Source organism: Festucalex cinctus, chromosome 6 (genome assembly GCF_051991245.1).
Source record: "Festucalex cinctus isolate MCC-2025b chromosome 6, RoL_Fcin_1.0, whole genome shotgun sequence".
Classification (NCBI taxonomy): Eukaryota; Metazoa; Chordata; class Actinopteri; order Syngnathiformes; family Syngnathidae; genus Festucalex; species Festucalex cinctus.
This window is the reverse complement of record NC_135416.1, coordinates 2,080,372-2,098,227: the sequence shown is the minus strand read 5'-3', so window position 1 is coordinate 2,098,227 and position 17,856 is coordinate 2,080,372. Positions and strand designations below refer to the sequence as shown.

At 38.1% G+C, this 17,856-nt stretch overlaps 2 protein-coding genes across 4 annotated transcripts; one reads left to right on the top strand and one right to left on the bottom strand.

Annotated features, from left to right (window-relative positions):
• Positions 1–269: 269 nt before the first annotated feature.
• Positions 270–13,244, bottom strand: LOC144020989 (GTP-binding protein 1-like). 3 transcript variants are annotated; one of them, XM_077524938.1, is made up of 14 exons: positions 13,150–13,244; positions 12,649–12,847; positions 11,324–11,435; positions 11,078–11,258; positions 9,538–9,721; positions 9,279–9,443; positions 7,996–8,119; positions 7,082–7,196; positions 6,846–6,990; positions 5,525–5,707; positions 5,323–5,458; positions 2,440–2,618; positions 2,218–2,343; positions 270–832 (listed from the first exon to the last, which is right to left on the bottom strand). In XM_077524938.1, the coding sequence occupies exons 2-14, from the start codon at positions 12,838–12,840 to the stop codon at positions 683–685; spliced, it is 1,992 nt and encodes a 663-aa protein (XP_077381064.1). In that variant the 5' UTR covers positions 12,841–12,847; positions 13,150–13,244; the 3' UTR covers positions 270–682. The 3 variants fall into 3 exon arrangements, with proteins under 3 accessions (XP_077381064.1, XP_077381062.1, XP_077381061.1); XM_077524936.1 differs by having other exon boundaries at positions 13,035–13,174; XM_077524935.1 differs by lacking the exon at positions 13,150–13,244 and having other exon boundaries at positions 12,649–13,007.
• A 641-nt stretch (positions 13,245–13,885) lies between these two features.
• Positions 13,886–17,653, top strand: lgals2b (lectin, galactoside-binding, soluble, 2b). Its single transcript, XM_077525030.1, has 4 exons — positions 13,886–14,006; positions 15,039–15,112; positions 15,216–15,375; positions 17,310–17,653. The coding sequence occupies exons 1-4, from the start codon at positions 14,004–14,006 to the stop codon at positions 17,454–17,456; spliced, it is 384 nt and encodes a 127-aa protein (XP_077381156.1). The 5' UTR covers positions 13,886–14,003; the 3' UTR covers positions 17,457–17,653.
• The last annotated feature ends 203 nt before the right edge of the window (positions 17,654–17,856 follow it).

Sequence of the window (17,856 nt, the reverse complement as noted above, 5' to 3'; positions counted from 1 at the left end):
CCACTCAACTGCTATTAAACTAGCGTGAAAAAAAGTGTTTATTTTTTTGTTTTGGAGTCGATTTGTCGACATTTTTTTCACAAGAGTGAGTTCTAATCAGTTGAGCTGTGGCCTGAATAACCTCACATCAACAACACAATGCTCTTCACTGTACGAGGTCACAAAACCAACTAATATCTTTTTATGAATTCCCGTTCATGGCTGCTCATATCTTAAAACGCATGCAATATATTAATCACACCTTCAATAGAATTGATAGAAACGCCACTGAGTGTTTTTTTTCCTCACAGCAGCTTTATTTAAAAGCATTTACAACACAAACTGCAACCGTTTAATTTAAATGGTGCGGTTCGAACATCAAAACTGTGTTTAAAAAAACAAACAACAACCTTTTTTTTTTTTAATGTAACTTTTTAAGGGATGAACGAAGAACAGGAGACAGATTGTGCCATTTTCGACTTATTAACAAAATAATGTTAACTCCTCATCGTGCCGCTCATAACAATTCACCGCGGCAACTTGAAAAGATCCATTTGCGTACTGTTATTGCTTTGCAATAACTGTACAAAAAATACTGACTGATGTACGTTTTCATTTGGCATATTTTGATTTCCTGCCTAATGTTGCATTAACGTTCCGTGTCATGTGCGTGCGTGTGTGTGATGGACCTGTCTCGTGGTGTCTAAACGAGGCCCGCCGCCGCCGCCGCCGCCGCCGTCGTCGTCATCGTTGTTGGGACCAGCGGCGGCGTGGTGGCGACCACGTTGGCGCCTCCTTTCCCTCGGTGCCGCTGGCCGCCTCGCCGCCGTCCTCCTCCTCCTCCTGATTTGAACTGGGGGAGAGCGCACGCATGACGCCAGCCAGCGTTCCAACGATTACGGCGACGACAAATTCCGAATGATCTAATTTATGGTTATTTTTGATCGTCGATTGATCATTTGGAGACCTCGTTAAATTTAACAGCCAAATACTTGGAACTTCAGCCTCTCAACAGGAAATATTGTCAGATTTCTGCAGTACTCCATGACAGTAGACTGATTATCCATTTTTCAAAATAAGGCATTTGCAACCATATGCTTTTACCAAGGTTATTTTAGTCAACTAAAACTAACGAAAAAACTAAAACTAAAATTCAAAAAACAATTTCGTAAATAAAATAAAATAAAAATGAAAATGCTTATAAAATAACTGAAACTAACAATAATTATAGCAAAAATATCCTTTGTTTTAGTATTTGGTAATTAATTTAATGCATGAGCCTTTGGGGATGATTTTAAATGTGATTTCAGTAGATTTATATTGATATTAACCGGAATAAGGACGTTTGAAAGTGTGTCGCACAGAAGTGACATCATCTAGTAGCAGCCAATAGAAAAGCACCTTCAGATGATGTCACTATCATGGTGTTTTTTAAATATTGAGCACAAGTAATATACATTTTATAAAAAATAAAAAATAAAACTAATACTGAAACCAACTAAAACTAAACTTAAATGAAGCATTTATTAAGTAACTAAAACTAATAAAAACAGAACCACCCTGAAAACCAATTAAAACTAACTACATTTAAAAAACAAAACTCAAAACGAAATAAAAACTAACTAAAATGAAAAATTCCCAAACTATAATAACCCTGGCTTTTAGTAACAATAAGTATATTTGTTGATTTTCCGACGGATGTTACAGACCAACCCCGTAACTGATTTATAATTTATATTTCTGAAATAATTTAGATTTCTTTCTTTGGGGGGGGTTCGGTCAGGGACACAAATCATAATAAATCAATAAGCTCATTGAACTAGGGATGTAAAATGAGAATATTCTTAGAATGGAGTGTTGGGAAAAAAAAAAAACACGACGTGACTGCATGTGAAGTTATTTTTGTCCACTTGGGGTCGCCACACTCACATTGTAGACAAATTCCACAGCCGCTCCACCTTGCTGAATACATGCACGCAATGCATGACTCATAATGAATTTCATCTACTTATGCCAGTTATTTTTACTTTATAACTGTCATCTTGCGCAACAAAAATAAACATGATTAGAAATGAGCCAAAGGTGGGAGGGAAAAGGAGTCCCTATGTGCTGTATAATTAATATCATCGCTCCTCTCAGCTGTTAATGACAAATGCCGAATGGATTTTTTTTTTTTTTTTTAAAAAGGCCCAAATTATCGTCATGTGACGGAATCTTCCACGACGAGCGCGTGCTTACCGGAAGCGAGGCGGCGTTGGGACCGGGCGGGTGCGCTTCCTCCGTGCCGTCCTTGTACATTTTCTTGCTGGCCAGCATCTTGGCCTGCTGCGCCTTGGCTGCCTGCGTGTTGACCGACTGGAGGAGCTGAAAGCGGATTGTTTTTTTTTGTTTTGTTTTTTTAAGAGTCGTCGTTTTCGCGAGGACCCTCCTCAACGCGGCGGCGCCGAGAAGACGGCTGACCTTGGTGATGGTGCCCACGGCTTTGGTGCGGCCCTCCCGGAACACCAGCTTCTGCTCGCAGTGCAAGTACTCGGGCGTCTTGATGAAGCGGAAGTGGACCGCCGCCTTGTCGCCGGTCCGCAGGCAGTCCTTGCTCATGGTCAGGATGGTTGCCGTCTGCCGGATGCTGCCGCAGTGGACTGACGGCAAGAAATTCTATTGCAATTTCAATTATTACACTGACTCCACAATTATAAAAACAGCATATTCCTTAAAAAAAAAAAAAAAAAAAAAAAAAAAAAAACTAATTTTGAGTTTTTATGAATTGTTTGAATGTATATACATTTGTGACCTTTTTATAAATAAATTTAATACATTTTGTTTCATCCAATAGGAACTTGCATAATTTCATATAATAATAGTGTTTCAAACAATTTTTATTTGTCTAAAAAATTTTTTACGTTCAAACATTTTCTTGTTTTGTACCAAAAAATAAATGATCGTCGTAATCGTGATTTCAATTATTACCAATCTAATCGTGATTAATATTTTCTTCATAATCGAGCAGCCCTAATTTTAGTGGCATTCTGACAAAACACATTTTAAGTATAATTCCGGAAAACATGCTAAAGTGGGGAGAGAAGATGTGGAAAAATGTGATTGAGGGTTATAATAGTTTCAGATTTTTTCATTGTAGTTATTTTATTTCGTTTTGACTTCTTTTCTTCTATTTTAATTAATTGTAATTAGTTTTTAGAGTTGGTTTGTTAGTTTGTATAAATTTTTCCTATTTTTAAATGCTTAGATTTTGTTTTGATTATTAGTTTTAGTTTTTATCTATATATATTGAGTATTTGTTGAGTTCAAGATAAAAAATAAAGGTCATTAAGTATTGTGTAAATGTGTAATACTGGACAAAAAAAAAAAAAAAAACTTATAAAAAAAAATAAAAATAAAAAATATTCTTAAAAATGATTGTTCAACCATTCTTCTGTATGAACATTGAGTAGCGTCAAAATTAATATATTTAAAGTCGGTCCCGTCGCCATGGGTGGGCCTTGGGGGTCCGTGCCCGCCCTGTCAGTCAGCCGTGCCCGCCCTAGCAAGATGACTCACCAACTATTCGTCCTATCAGTCACGTTGACTTGCGCCTTCTGTTTTAAGTAAAGCATGGCGTGCCAGCCAACCACATACCTCCTTTCAAGTTTGACAACTAAGGCTAGCCAATTACAATCCGGATCACGAGGGCTGGGGTGGGGTGGGGGGGGATGACGCGCGCTCTGCAGACGTGCCTTCGCCAAATCTACTTCCGGGTAGATAGTGCGCATTTGCCGGCTGGCGCTGGCATAAAGACTGAGCAGTGAGCACGTCGTGCGGCTTTAATGGGAGCCACCAAACCCCAAACCTTGATCCAGGATGACACAGTTGACATCATTGGGAATTCTGAGTCCACTGGTTACGTTTACAAGTGAGTGGCAAACTTTTATTTTAATTAGTCAAGCCACACAGCACGGATGAATTGTAGCAATACACAGTATGCTGTTAACAGACCCAAGCAGTCACACATACACAACAACAACTAAGGAGCATAAAATTATTTATCACTAAAGCAGTTGCAGTACAATGTGAGTTGAATTCTCTTTTTTTATTGCCAAGTTTGTTCATGTTGATGACTGTCACTAAGTTCTAATTTTAAAAAAACAGCACTTTACACATCCTTTTGGATTGATATTCTGCTTAGTTTTTTACTGAACCCATATGTTGTTTCTGTATATCATCGATATAACTCAACCTTATTTCTAAATCACTTTAAAACATCAATTGCTGCATACAAAGTGTTGTGCATGGAATAGAAATTAGTCTTTGAGTAGACACAAGTGAAATAAAATACCACAAAATAAAATTAATTAGAGTAAATATAAGTAGATAAGTATACACGCAAATAAAATTAATACTAAAAAAGAAATCTGTATAAGTATAGAAATAAAATAACACAAAATACAGAAGGCACCATAAAAAAAGTAAAATGATGTGAAGTCTCATGCTGAGTCAAATATCAAAGAATAGAGATGTCTGGCAAAAATGAAAGGGAATTTTGTCCATATCGTACAGCCCTAATCCAACACGCAAATGAAGGCAACTGCTAGCCAATTCCAGATAGAAGGGGCTGGGTCACAGAGTCATTCATTCGGACATAGTTGTTTATAGAAGTGAAGAGTGGATTTGTTTCAAATGAACTTTTGAGTTGAATAAATGCAAAATGAACTACACATTTTTTTCAGTTTGTCTTTTAGATTTCAGATTTCCGCTTTTAAGTGACAGAAAATATTTCTGAGCACTTTTGCAGTTGTCACAATGCCGCTGTTCAACCTGATGAACATTAGATTTAGGTTGATGAAGTGTGCCCCCCCAAAAAAAGGTAATGCCCCCCCCCCCCCCCCCCCAATTTCTTTCTGGTGACGGGTCTGTTTAAAGTAAACCCCAAAAGCTCATGTACGAAATTAAATGTGCCTGATACGGTAATTAAAGTTAAGTTTTTGTTAGCTAATTTAACATAAGTTCAGTTTCAGTTGTAATAATTTTTAAACGCACTCATATTTATTGTATTTCTTTAATTGATGAACATGCTTTTTTTCCCCAATATTATTTTTAAATATTTTGTTACATTTTGTTGGCCATAAAAATCTTGGTTTGATTCCAGAAGCAGCAAAAAAACAGATGCAAAGTGGCAGTGGTGGCAAAAACGAGAAAAAAATTGCCCCGTGTGATTTTAGACGCAGAAGCAAAGGAAAAACAAAGCAAAGGAAAAGTCTGGAAGCAAAGTGGCGGTGGAAAAAAAAGTGCAATTTTTTTTTTACTGCGATCCCGGAGAGCGGCAACAAGAAAATGTTGACGGGCACTCACCCATGGCTTGGTATCGCGGCGATATGGTGGTGGGGTGGTGCAGCACCAGGATCTCCGCCTCAAACTCCCAGGTGGCCTGCGGCATCACCTTGGGGGCCACCATCACCATGCCCTTCCGTATCGACGAGCGCTTGATCTAATTAACCGAGACGGCGGCGGAATTACAAACCGATCGGCACGCCCAAACGCTTCTCCTGCTCACCTTCTTGAGGGCAAAGGATGCAGTCTGGCCGCCGCGCACCTCCTTGACGGGCATCCTCTTGCGGTGGATGGACTTGACGGCGATTGGGATGAAGGTGCCCAGCGGGTCGGGACCCAGGAGGAGCGTGTCGTTGAGTCGGATCATGCCGCGTAACGTCGTGCCCGACACCACCGTGCCCACGCCCTTGGCAACAGAAAAGTCGGCCAATATATAAGGCATGCACAAGGGAAATTCAAACAAGAATCTCCACTGCACTCTACATCATTAGATCACGTCTTTTGCTAAATGCTACATTGAACAACAGAAATCAACAGCATGTCTAGAAATAATCCTGTCAAAAAAGTCCATGCACTCTCAGTCACATTCAAATGTACGCGTCATATGATTGTCATGACAAACACCACCTCACATACAATAGAAATCAACTATTATTACTTATGAAAACTGCTACTGTGAACAATAGAGATACACAGAACCACAACAAATATTCCAGTGTTACAAAAAAATAGAACACTCATGCATGACCCCCTCAGGCATATGCATTATGCGCCATACGATTAATGCACCTTGCACATTAGAAATAAAATAAAGACAACACGCCTAGAAATAACCCTCCACAAAACTGCAATGTACATGTCATATAATTAATAATGCTCATTAGATCACTTCTCTCGCCAGCTACACATGCTAAATGCTACCTTGAACAATAGAAATCAACAGCATGTCTAGAAATATTCAGCACTGTCAAAAAAAAAAAAAAGGCCCACAGCACTCTCAGTCACATTGAAATGTACGTCGCGTCATATGATTTAAGTGGTCGCTCCTCTCAACAATTATTCATGACAAACACCACCTCACACACAATAGAAATCAACTATTAGAAAGAAACACAGTCAGATAGTTGTTTGTGCAAACTGCTAATGTGAATAATAAGAGAAAACAGAACCACATGAAATAATCCAATGTAACAAAAAAATGGTCCACTCATGCATGAGCATTATGCGCCGTAAGATTAATGCACCTTGCACATTAGAAATAAACAATAAACCTCGAAATAACCCTCCACAAAAATGCAATGTATATGTCATATAATTAATAATGCTCCTCTCACCACTTATCCAGGAAAACCGCTACCTTTGCACGATAGAAATCGCTCAAACTACTAGAAATAACCCAGGGTCAAAAACGTAGTCCACATCATGCTTCATCATGAAAGTAACACGATGGCTTCTCTCGGCAGCCGTTCAATGATAACCGCCACCTTGCACAATAGAAACAAACAACTACGAGGACGCTCCCGTGTGTGTTTGTTCCCACGTACCGGTACGGAATACGTGTCATCGATTTGGAACTCGGCGGGCTCGTCGTTGTTAAAGGCGGTCCTGGACGAGAGCAGGTTGAGGAACATCTTCAGGAGGTCCATGTTCTCGCCCGTCACGTTGGAGATCTGGAAGATCGGACACACCCTGGAAAGGCCGGGACGTTGGCGATAACAAAAACGGACCTTGGCGGATTTCTTTGAAGTCTCTGAACGACGACGGCGCCGCACGAGCTCACCTCTCCGAGCTGAAGTTGGACGCCGTGACGATGACGTCGTCCTTATTCTGGACCAGCACGGGAATCTTTCTGCAGCCGGGAGACTTCAAGAGCCGCTGGAGTAATTTCAGTGTTTCTGCATACAAACACATGCACAGGAGTAACTTTAAAAAATAAAATAAAATCAGTATCAGAGATTAAAATGTAAAATGCAGTGTAACTGTTCACTTTTTACATTTACTAGTTCAAGTTGCTTCACTTATTTTTCAATTTCTTAAACCTAATTATATGATTTAATGAACTTTAATTTTTAATCAGGCACGCGACTGTATTTCTCCGTAAAGCATTAACTAATAACAATAACAATAATAATAATAACTAATTAGAATTTAACGTTTACATTTCTTTTTCAGTTTGACATGTAGAATTTGCGATTTTGATATCTAATTTAGATTTTTTTTTTTCTTTTAATTAATGGCAATTTATGTAAATGAAGGTGCTCCATATAACAACTACTACTACGCTTTCAGATGAAGGCATACAATTATGTCTATTAATGTAACGGGAAAATCATAAAGATTATTAAAAAAAAAAGAAGTTTGAAGGAGGTCAAACTTTTTTTTTTTTTTTTTTTTTTTTTTTTAATTCTATTAATTAATTCATTCATTCATTTATTTTCATTCAATTTCTTATTAATTTAATTGTATCAATTTATGTACCGGGGGAAATTATAAAGGTTATTAAAAAAAACAAACTCTCTCTCTCTTTTTTTTATTAAAAAAGGTTATTAAAAAATTATATACTCTGTAGAATAAATGATTGGAGTGTCTTATAGTATATTAAAGTGGGTCGTGACCTCATGGCTTTGGGAAAACGTCGGTTCCCAGTGTGAGACGACGACATTAATATAAATGCGTGAGATGAGCACGGCGCACCTTGCAGTATGTTGGCAGGGCACATGTCTATCTTGGTGACCACCACAAAGACGGGCACGTTTAACGCCAGCGCCAGACCCAGGTGCTCTTTGGTCATGCCCACGATGCCGGCATTGCTGCCGACCTGAAAGGGAAATGCAGAACAACGTTGAACAGTTGTGATGGGGAAGCTAGACAGAATGGACAGTCATACTAAAACCTTACATATATGTTTTAAATGAGGAAAAATACAATAATGAACAAGTTAAAAAGGGGCAGCACGGTGGATGATTGGTTAGCAGATTCGCCAGGACGCAAGATCGAGTCCAGGCTCCGGGCCTTCCTGGGTGGATTGGCTGGCAACCAGTTCAGGGTGAACCCCGCCTACTGCCCAAAGCCAGTTGGGATAGGCTCCAGCAGCCCCGCAACACATGTGAGAAGCAAGCGGTTAAGAAAATGGAAGGATGCATGGATAGTTAAAAAGGGTTAGGGAATATTTTATTAATTGTATTATAACATATTTGATTATAATGTATTACCCACAATTTATTGAAATATTTAAAATATGTAGGCCTAAGTACTTGTAAAATGATTTGTTACTAATATTTTTTCCATTTATTTTATGTAATTAAAGTATCCAATTGTTTAATAAAACAAATACATTTTGTTTAATTATTATTTTTTTATTAATCTTGATTACAATAAATACATGTGCAAATTATTTTATAAAAAATAAAATATTTAATTCATATTTAAGTATTTATATAAAAAATGTTTGTGTTTTTTTTTTTTTTTTAGCTTACTTTTATTTTATGCCTACTACTCGCGGTTTACCACCTGTGGATTCATTGATTTTTATTTATTTTTTTGTCTTATTCATTTCTCAATATTTTAAATATAAATATATAAAAAAAAAACATTTTTTTTATATAAACACTTAAATATAAATTTAATATTTTATTTTTATAAAATAATTTGAAAATGTATTTCTTGTAATCAAGATAAATAAAAATATTAAACAAAATTTGTTTGTTTTATTAAATAATATAATTAATATATTCATAATAATTCATAATTTAATTTTAATTGTATTTCCTCCCAAAACCCACTATTTTTTGAATGTTTATCAGTGTTTTTGGGAAGCTTTTTCTTTTTTTTTTTTTTTGTTATGTTTGAGGTGGGGGGGGCATTTCCCCCCCCCCCCCCTTACTGCATTTCAATGGACATCACAGATCGAATGTGGCTGCCATTTTTATATTCGTAAAATTCACTTTCCAATACTGGTCGCGCATTTGCAGGCTCACCATGAGCATGCAGAAGTCGGGCAGGTGTCCGGTCATGCCGAACACTGTGGTCTTGAGGTACTTCTCGTGACCCGCCAGATCGATGAAGGTGATCACCTTGGAGGACTTCTCGCAGATCTTGGTCCAGTCCAGGCTGCCGCCGTGGCTGTCGGGCTTGTTGACCACCTGGGGGCAGCGAGACGGTATAGCGCACGCTGACTTCCTGCCAGGCGAGGGACGCTACGAGAGCGCTTCCTGTCCCGTGCGACTACGTACGTACTTGGCCCTCGTGGTCGAAACCCAGGATGTCGTTGCCAACGCTGCTGGTCCTGCCGCTTTCCATCTCGTGCTTGTGCCTGAAGAGCTTCTGGCGCGCGAAGCCACGGCCGTTGTCCAGCTCGCCGTGGGTCAGCACGCCCAGCAGAGTGCTCTTGCCGGCGTCTACGTTGCCCACCACCGCCACCCTGGACCCAGGAGACACGTTTAAAGAAGACTTAAAGCTACGGCACCTTAAAAAAATTGTTATCGGTTTCGTGTTCACAAACTTTATCGAGCAAAAGAATGTATTTTACAGAGATGGAAAAATTCCACCTGAGAGGCAAACTTTAAAAAAAACGTTTAAATATTATCAATTTGTCTCTTCATTATTATGTGTCAAGTAGAGGTTAATTTCGTCAACAAAAACTAGACAAAAATAATTTCGTCAACACACATTTTGCAACGGACTTAAAACTACACTAGACTAGACTAGACTAAAACCCTCATTAACTCATTGACTCCCAGTCATTTTCACTGAAAACATCCCCTTCTCTCCCGGCTGTTTTACTGGATTTTGACCAATTTTGCAAGGCCCACAGAATATTGTGCTCTATTGCTATAAAATCATGGAACCTACCAAAAGAAAGATTAGAGTCTCTTCTTTCATCAGGAAAAAAAAAAAGTATATTTGTATCTGTTTCTGTTTTTCAGCAATTAACATTAGCATATAGCTAAGTTTCATCAATATTCACATTTCTGGTGAAAACACTGGCAAGTACCATTGCTTTAAGCCACCTCTTCATGTCAGAAGGCGCATCAAAACCTTCTGTATGCTCTTGCATTTAAAAAAAAAAAAAAAAAAAAAAAAAAAAAAGATGTGTAAACACGTTTTTGGGAGTGAATGACAAAGTATTAAAAAACGTTTTTACATGTTATTGGTTTTGAATGAGTTAATTGACAGTAAACGACCGTGATTTAAATCAGTATGCATTTTGATTTACTAATGAAGACGAGATGGAAATGTCTTTCACTTAATAAAAACTGGACTAAAATCTATGGAGATTTTATTTCATGAACAAAAATTAGACAAAAATTACATGACACTGTAATTGTTTGTGAAGTTGATGTGAAATCGTTTTAGATGCAAAAAGGTTCAATAAATCTGCTAACAAAACAAATATATATATATATATATATATAAATAAAAATATAAATAAAATCGGTTATCCTGACTAAAACTATACTAAAATGTTGTTGTTTTTTTACTAAAACTAGACAAATAAAGTTATATTTTCTTGGACTAAAATAAAGACTAAAATGCTTGAGTTACAACTGACTAAAAATTGACTAAATAAAAATGGGATGAGGATAACTAATTGTGACAAAAACTAACACGCGTGACTGAAATTGTACTAAAACTAAGACTAAATTGAAAAATGGCAGACAAAATTAACACTAGTGTCAAGCGACGGAACAAAATTTTGTTGTCCAATAGACAGTGACAACAAGTTTTGTAACATAAACAAATCTATTTAACAGCTAAATCTTAGCCTGAAGCCCACCTGACTTCGAGGAAGTCCTGCTCGCCCACGCGGCGGCGGATGAGGAAGTCGCGGATCTTGCCGCCCACCTCCGTGCGCTCCCGCAGCGGGATGAGGTCGGCCTCCACCTGCTCGCACAGCGATTGCACCGTGGCCACCGACGCCTCCATGTCTCTGTCGCTCAGGCCGTAGTCGCCGCCGTCTGGAGACCACCACGTGTACAAATCAGCCGGTCGGGTCGCATTTGATCGAGTTCGACCATCTTACCCGAGCCCATGCCGACAACAAAGATGGTCTCGCCGCAGCCCTCGTCGAGGCGCGCCCGTAAATGTCGCTGCAGCGCGTCGTACTGCTCACCTGTCGGACTCACCAGGACCAACTGAAAAGTAAAAAAAAAAAAAGAAGGAAAATATGGACTAATTAAGCAGCTAAATTGGTTACAATTGAAGTGATTTTACGAGACTCACCAATGTAATGTTACAGAAGAAAAAAGCTATTTTACAAAGAGAAAGTTGCACTATTATGAAAATAAATCCATGATATTGCAGAGTTTTTATTGGAATTAACTCACAGAAGTATTTTTTTCCTCATAATCTCGTGAGAATAACAATTTATAACACAAAAGTTACATTACAAGAAAAAAAAAACTTGCACAGTATTGTACTATTACAATGAAATATAATTCGTACATCTTGCGATGTTAACTCCTGAAAACAAAATAAAAAGCGAAATAGTGAGTAAAACATACATTGAATTTTTTTTTTAAGAACATAAAAAAAATTAAATGAAGCGTTACAGACATTGTAAAAATTAGTTAACATATACAACACAAAGAAGAAAAGAATTTTAAAAAAAAGTTCATAGCTGTGATGCTAGTCTAATTAAAAAAACAACAACCAAAAAACACATTTTGTAAGTATGTAAATAATAAAATTCATCAATTTAACCAGAGCATTAAAAAGCGGGTTTTCAAGTTTGTTAATTTATTTGCAGAAAATTACACATTCATACATAAATACACATTAAACAGATTTTGTTCTAAGATGGCATTCTTTCTGTTGTAGGCTTCTCTATTTTTAAATGTATTTATTTATGCATTTAAATAGTATTTTGAGGTTAAAAGTGCATCACTGTGCAGCTGGTCAATTGTCATTTTTAGTTTCAAAAAACAGAGAAAAAATTACAGTAAGGATAATCTAAAAGCATTTTTTTTTATATAATGCTTTAAATTTTAATGTCTGATTTTATAATTTTACGACATTAAACCTGAATGTTCTGGCATGGCCATAGGGGCAGCTGTGTGTTGATTCAATTCATTCTAAATAATTCTACATAATTCTTAATCGTCCAAGTTTACTTTTTTTTTTCTTAGTAGGTTCTTTGTGTGTACAAAAATACTGAGGGTCTCTCGAGTCCAGCATGAGGCGTTCCTCAATTTGGCAGGCGAGTGGACGTGTCACTTGTCTCACGTTTCACTTGCCAGCACCACAACTTGTGACGTGTTTGTACTTTGTACACAAAAAAAAAAAAAAAGTATTTCACAAATAAATGCACAACTTTTGACACGTCAAAGATGATCAAGTGCGGCCTACCTTGTTGCTCCAATCCAAAACATCCGCGGACCCGCCGTCGGTGCCCTCGCCGTCCTCCAAGCTCTCTCCCCCGCATACGTCGTCGTCGTCGTCTGCGGCGCAAAACCCCCGGTCCGGGGCGAACATGCAAGCGGGCACAGGGCACTCGGCGGCGGCTACCGTTGCTGCTCCTGTCCCCACGGACGACGCCATGATATGTCTGTCACAAGAGCATGAAAAAGACAAAAGTTGAGACAATTCCACGGCTGTTTTTAGCCTCCAATTAGTTAAATAATTGGGTCAAGTTCAGTTAGTTAGCCAACGAGCTAATGTTACACACATACACATTCTTCAACAGGATTAAACTTTTTTTTTTTTTTTTAGATAAACTTTTGGTGTCATTGCACCTCAGCTGTCTAAGCACAACCGCTTGGTGTCCAAGCAGTTGACGAATCGACTTTTAAAGTAACTTTAAACTACTTTCTTATTGAAAGCTGTCATAAAAAAGAAAGTACTAGCGACCTGTGTTAGCTTATCTTGTTGGTTGTTTATTAGCTTGAGTTGATCGGTGTGAGTTGGACCCTAAGGAACGCCTACAGTAAAAAATCCGCACACACTATTGGTTGAAATATCTTTGAGTGACGCCCACTGTGCTGGAGTTCAGCGAATGAGGTGTATTCGTTACTACGCGAGTGTAAAATCATATTTTGGGCGCAGGTTTTGTAGACACTCACCAGCGCGTTTGACAGAAGGCAAAAAATGAAAATGAAAATCACAATACAGTATTAAAAAAATATATATTAGACCGAAAGAAAAAAAAAAGTGAACCCCCATCGCAAAATCCGCACACACAATTGGACACTGTACATTTCGGTTACGCCCACCATATTTGAGGTTTGGCCAATGAAGTGTTTCTACTCTGGCGTATACGTGACGTCAAAGCCCCAGTCACCGATTTAAAGGCGTATGCGCACCATAATGAAGCAAAATTAAAGCTAAAAAAAATGTAATAAAAAATAAACAAGCAAAAAAAAAAAAAAAGAATTGAAGTATATTGAAAACTTTATCAATTTTCAGGCTATAATTAATGATAGCTCATTGCCTAATATTAAATTGATTATTTTTTTTATTTAGAGTGTCACTGTATTTCATTGATTTAAACCTGGTGTATCCACTGTTATCATTTTTTTTTAATGTACTTCTTCCTGGTAGTAAGTTTTGTTGGCAGGGATTTTTTTTTTTTTTTTTTTTTTTTACTACCTCCTCCTAGTCACACCTCTTCTCGCACCACCTGTTATAAAAACCTCCAAACCAGCCATCGTGGGCTCTTGCCACTCGAGGCACGACCTGCTCAAAAACAACTTAAGACAGCCAAAATGGTAAGTGGGTGCACTAATTTTCATTCAGGCCATTTCTCCTCTCTATTTTCCTCAAACAATCCATCTTGATTTTTGAGTTAACGCAAAAATTATGTAGACTTTTCCCATTAGATGGGCTCCGGTTAAGATATTAAATGTCAATCCTGCCAATAGTGATGCTAATCTCAATGGTTCTTGAGTCGTGTGGATAATTTTTCATACTCCCTTTTAATGTATTCAAATACTGCAAGGTGGACAATATACATTGTTGAACCAATAAGGTTCTTTGAAAGCTCAATGGAAACACTTCAGAATAGATCAGTAGGAAATGACAAACCACCTTGACGATGTATAGTTTATAGAACATAACGAGTCATATGTTTGGGTATGGACCAGGATATGGAAGATGTGACTTTTATTAACTCATTGACTGCCATTGACGGAAAAAGACGTCAAATAATGCATTTTTGCTGGGCTGGCAGTGAATTTGTTAAACACAATGTGCCAATATATTTTGTGATTATATTGCAGCATCCTTTTTTCCTTTTTTAAGGCAAATTTTGCTTAAAAATCCGTCAATTTTTAGTTACATCTCATCTTAACTAATTGACTGCCATTGACGGAAAAAGACGTCAAATAATGCATTTTTGCTGGGCTGGCAGTGAATGTGTTAATGACCATAAAAAGAGCTAAAATCGAACAATCTATATGACATTTTATAAGCATGGAAAGACAACTGTAATGTATATATAAATAAAAATATATGTATAGAAATTGGTACGTGGAGTGCAGATGGTTTATGGTGAGGCGTGTCTTTATGGTTTTATACGATGAGCGCGTATTGCGGTGTACAAACAGAAACTTCCTGTTCCCAGAGATGATCATACGCTTGACCTGGTTGATCATCAACACTGAAGATAAGAACACCTCGCGTAATCATTAGCGAAAAAAAGTAGAGTTGCATTGTTTCGCCGAACAAGCAGGCATGACGGCGGCTAATATGAATATAATACGAGGAAGTACAGTCCATCCATCCGTCTTTGTCCGTGACAGAAAGTCAAGGACATGACCTTCAAGGAGGGGCAAGAGTTCAAGATCCGCATCAAGCCCAAAGATGACTGCGAAAGGTCAGTCGTCCACCGATTTACTCTCTCAAAACCAGTTTTTCTTTCTTTCTTTTTTCTCCGTTATCTCGTTTCTAACGGTAACAGCGTGTCAAACGTCTTCCAGATTCTCCATCAACATTGGCCACGACTCGGAAAACATCGCGCTGCACTTCAACCCGCGCTTCGACGACAGCGTCATCGTCTGCAACTCCATGTCGGGAGGCGGCTGGGGCGAGGAGCAACGCGACGGAAACCTCTGCTTCTCCCGCGGCGAGGAGAGCAAGGTATGCGATGTAGGAATAGTTGTAAAAAAAAAAAAAAAAAAAGTTATCATACATTTGCTCGCAATGAAGAATACTTTGCTCCGTTCCCACTCGCATTCACACAGCCGAGCTATTATGAAGATGACTCAAAAAGCTGAAGACCAACAACATCTAATGCAGCAGAATGGTTCGAGCCAGTCTGCTGAGGTTGCCTGTTTTCTGTTAACACATGATTGCAAACTTGACCACGCATGGACTCAGCAATCAAACAAGTACGCTGTGTTCCAACTATGCCTTTGCATTTGCATTTTTAGGGTTGGAACACTCATGTGACTAGGGGCGTGGAAACCGCAAATAAATTGAGAGGGTGAGGAGAGGAATCTTCAGAGAGTGCAGGAGTGATTTGTGTCAGTCAGTTCCTCTCCTCTCTCCTCGCGAGCCGTGAACTGAGTGTCTTCTCTCCTTTTTGTGTCGTATTTAACTCATTCACTGCCAATGACGACTATAGACATCAAAAATCCAAGCAAACAGCCGGTGCAAATTTTGACAAGAAATTTGAATTTAGTTTTAGTTATACATTGTTTTCATTCAGAGTTATTAATCCCAATTGTTATTAATAACAACAATGACAACAATTTCATTACTAAGTGCTACCATCGTGCATAGTGATCGGTCTTGGTCTTACTGAGACCACAAACTGGGTCTCGACCTCCAGAAGTCAATTTAGTCGACTAAAATTGCTCTTTATTTTTTTCGACTAAAGTTGGATTAAAACTCAAATACAATCAGGTGACTAAGTTATGACTAAGGCTTTAATTATATTTAGTCAGAAGACTATAACTAAAACTAAATTGAAATTTCTTTTTTTTTAATTAAAATTGTTATATAATTTTATTTAATTTTATTTTTGACGTCTATAGTCGTCATTGGCAGTGAATGAGTTAATAGATGTCAAACAGGTAACTCTGACATATGACATCTCGCAAACTGCATCAACACCTTTGACGAAACAGACTAGCGTGGTTCTTCAAATGCTAACAGCTAGCATGGTTTTCATTTGAGCCAATTTGTTGCTACAAACTGCTTTTTGTGTGTCACAAAATGTACACAGGTATATGTATATTTTTGCTGCATGCTTTGAATTGTTGGTAATCTTTAAATAAAGCTGCTGAAAGCAACAAAAAAAAAAAAAAGCATTTTAAATGGCTCGTGCCACCCGTGGGCGCAAAAATGAAACTGCCCACTCCCTTCTTCACGGACATAATGTGCACATGATGTCACATCCGCAGACAGAGGGTGAGAAATTTGAACCCAAATCCAATCTGAAAACTATTGGCTAGAGGCTTAGAAGTATAGCTAAGGTGTGAATATGCTCATTAGAAGATGTTTCAGTCATAAATGGTCAAATAAAAATGTTATTGTAAAGATATTTTTGGGCAAATTGTGACATAGAGCAGCTTTAATGACGCGGTCAAACTTCGAGGCTAGCTCCCCTGACATAGCATTAGCTAACATAAATAATAGCTCGTAATTTCAGTAGCATAACAAAAAAAAAAAAAATATATGTTGCATTTGACTTTGAAAAAGTCTAAACATTTTAAATTTAACTTGAAATCAATCTCATGTTTTCAATATGTGTTTTGACATTAAGAACAGAGTTTAGTATCTTAACTTTCAAGGCTGCTGAACTGTGCTTGTAATGAAGTATTTAAAGACGCTTTTTCGGCGCAATTATCGCCGGTTTTATTTGTCTTAAAAAGTCATTCCCAAGATGAAACCTATTAGCGAGCAAGGTCTTCGGTTCTGCGACTACGCTAGGTCAACGGCGACATAATCACACGGCGCTTTATTGCACCATAAAAGCCTTTTAAAAAGATAGAGGGGTCTCATTTAGCATTTCAAAGTCCAGTAACGTCTTTTTTTTTTCTTTCTCTCTTTCTCTCTCCCTCTTCTAGTTCTACATCAATTTCAACAACGAGCAGTTCTTTATCAAGCTGCCCGACGGCTCCATGATGGGCTTCCCCAACCGGCTGGGTGACGTCAAGTACAAATACTTCGAGGTCTACGGGGACGCCAGGATCGTCGGCATCAAGATCAAGTAGTCGGTTGGGGAATGGTCGCCTCGACGTCGACGAACCTGGACGTGACCCCCCCCCCCACCCCGGTCATCCAGGTGGGCTCCCCTTGGAAATCTTACAAGGACATTTTTTTTTTTTTACCTTAAGAATGACCTTGTAATGACAAGAAAATGCCTCAAGAGGGAGCCAGACAACAGCCTGCCATAATGGTCAAAGGGTTTGCAAATAAATACGATTTTAAAATGGGCAATGTCTTTATTTTCTGTTTACACACACACACATCTTTGTCCAAGATCTATAGCAACATATAGTTAACGTTCCACCAGACGGCAAATAAAATAAAATAAAATCGTAAAATAGTGACAAATTTTGCTACATGCTGTGAACGGAGGAAAACTTTCAAATGTACTGCATCCCCTATATA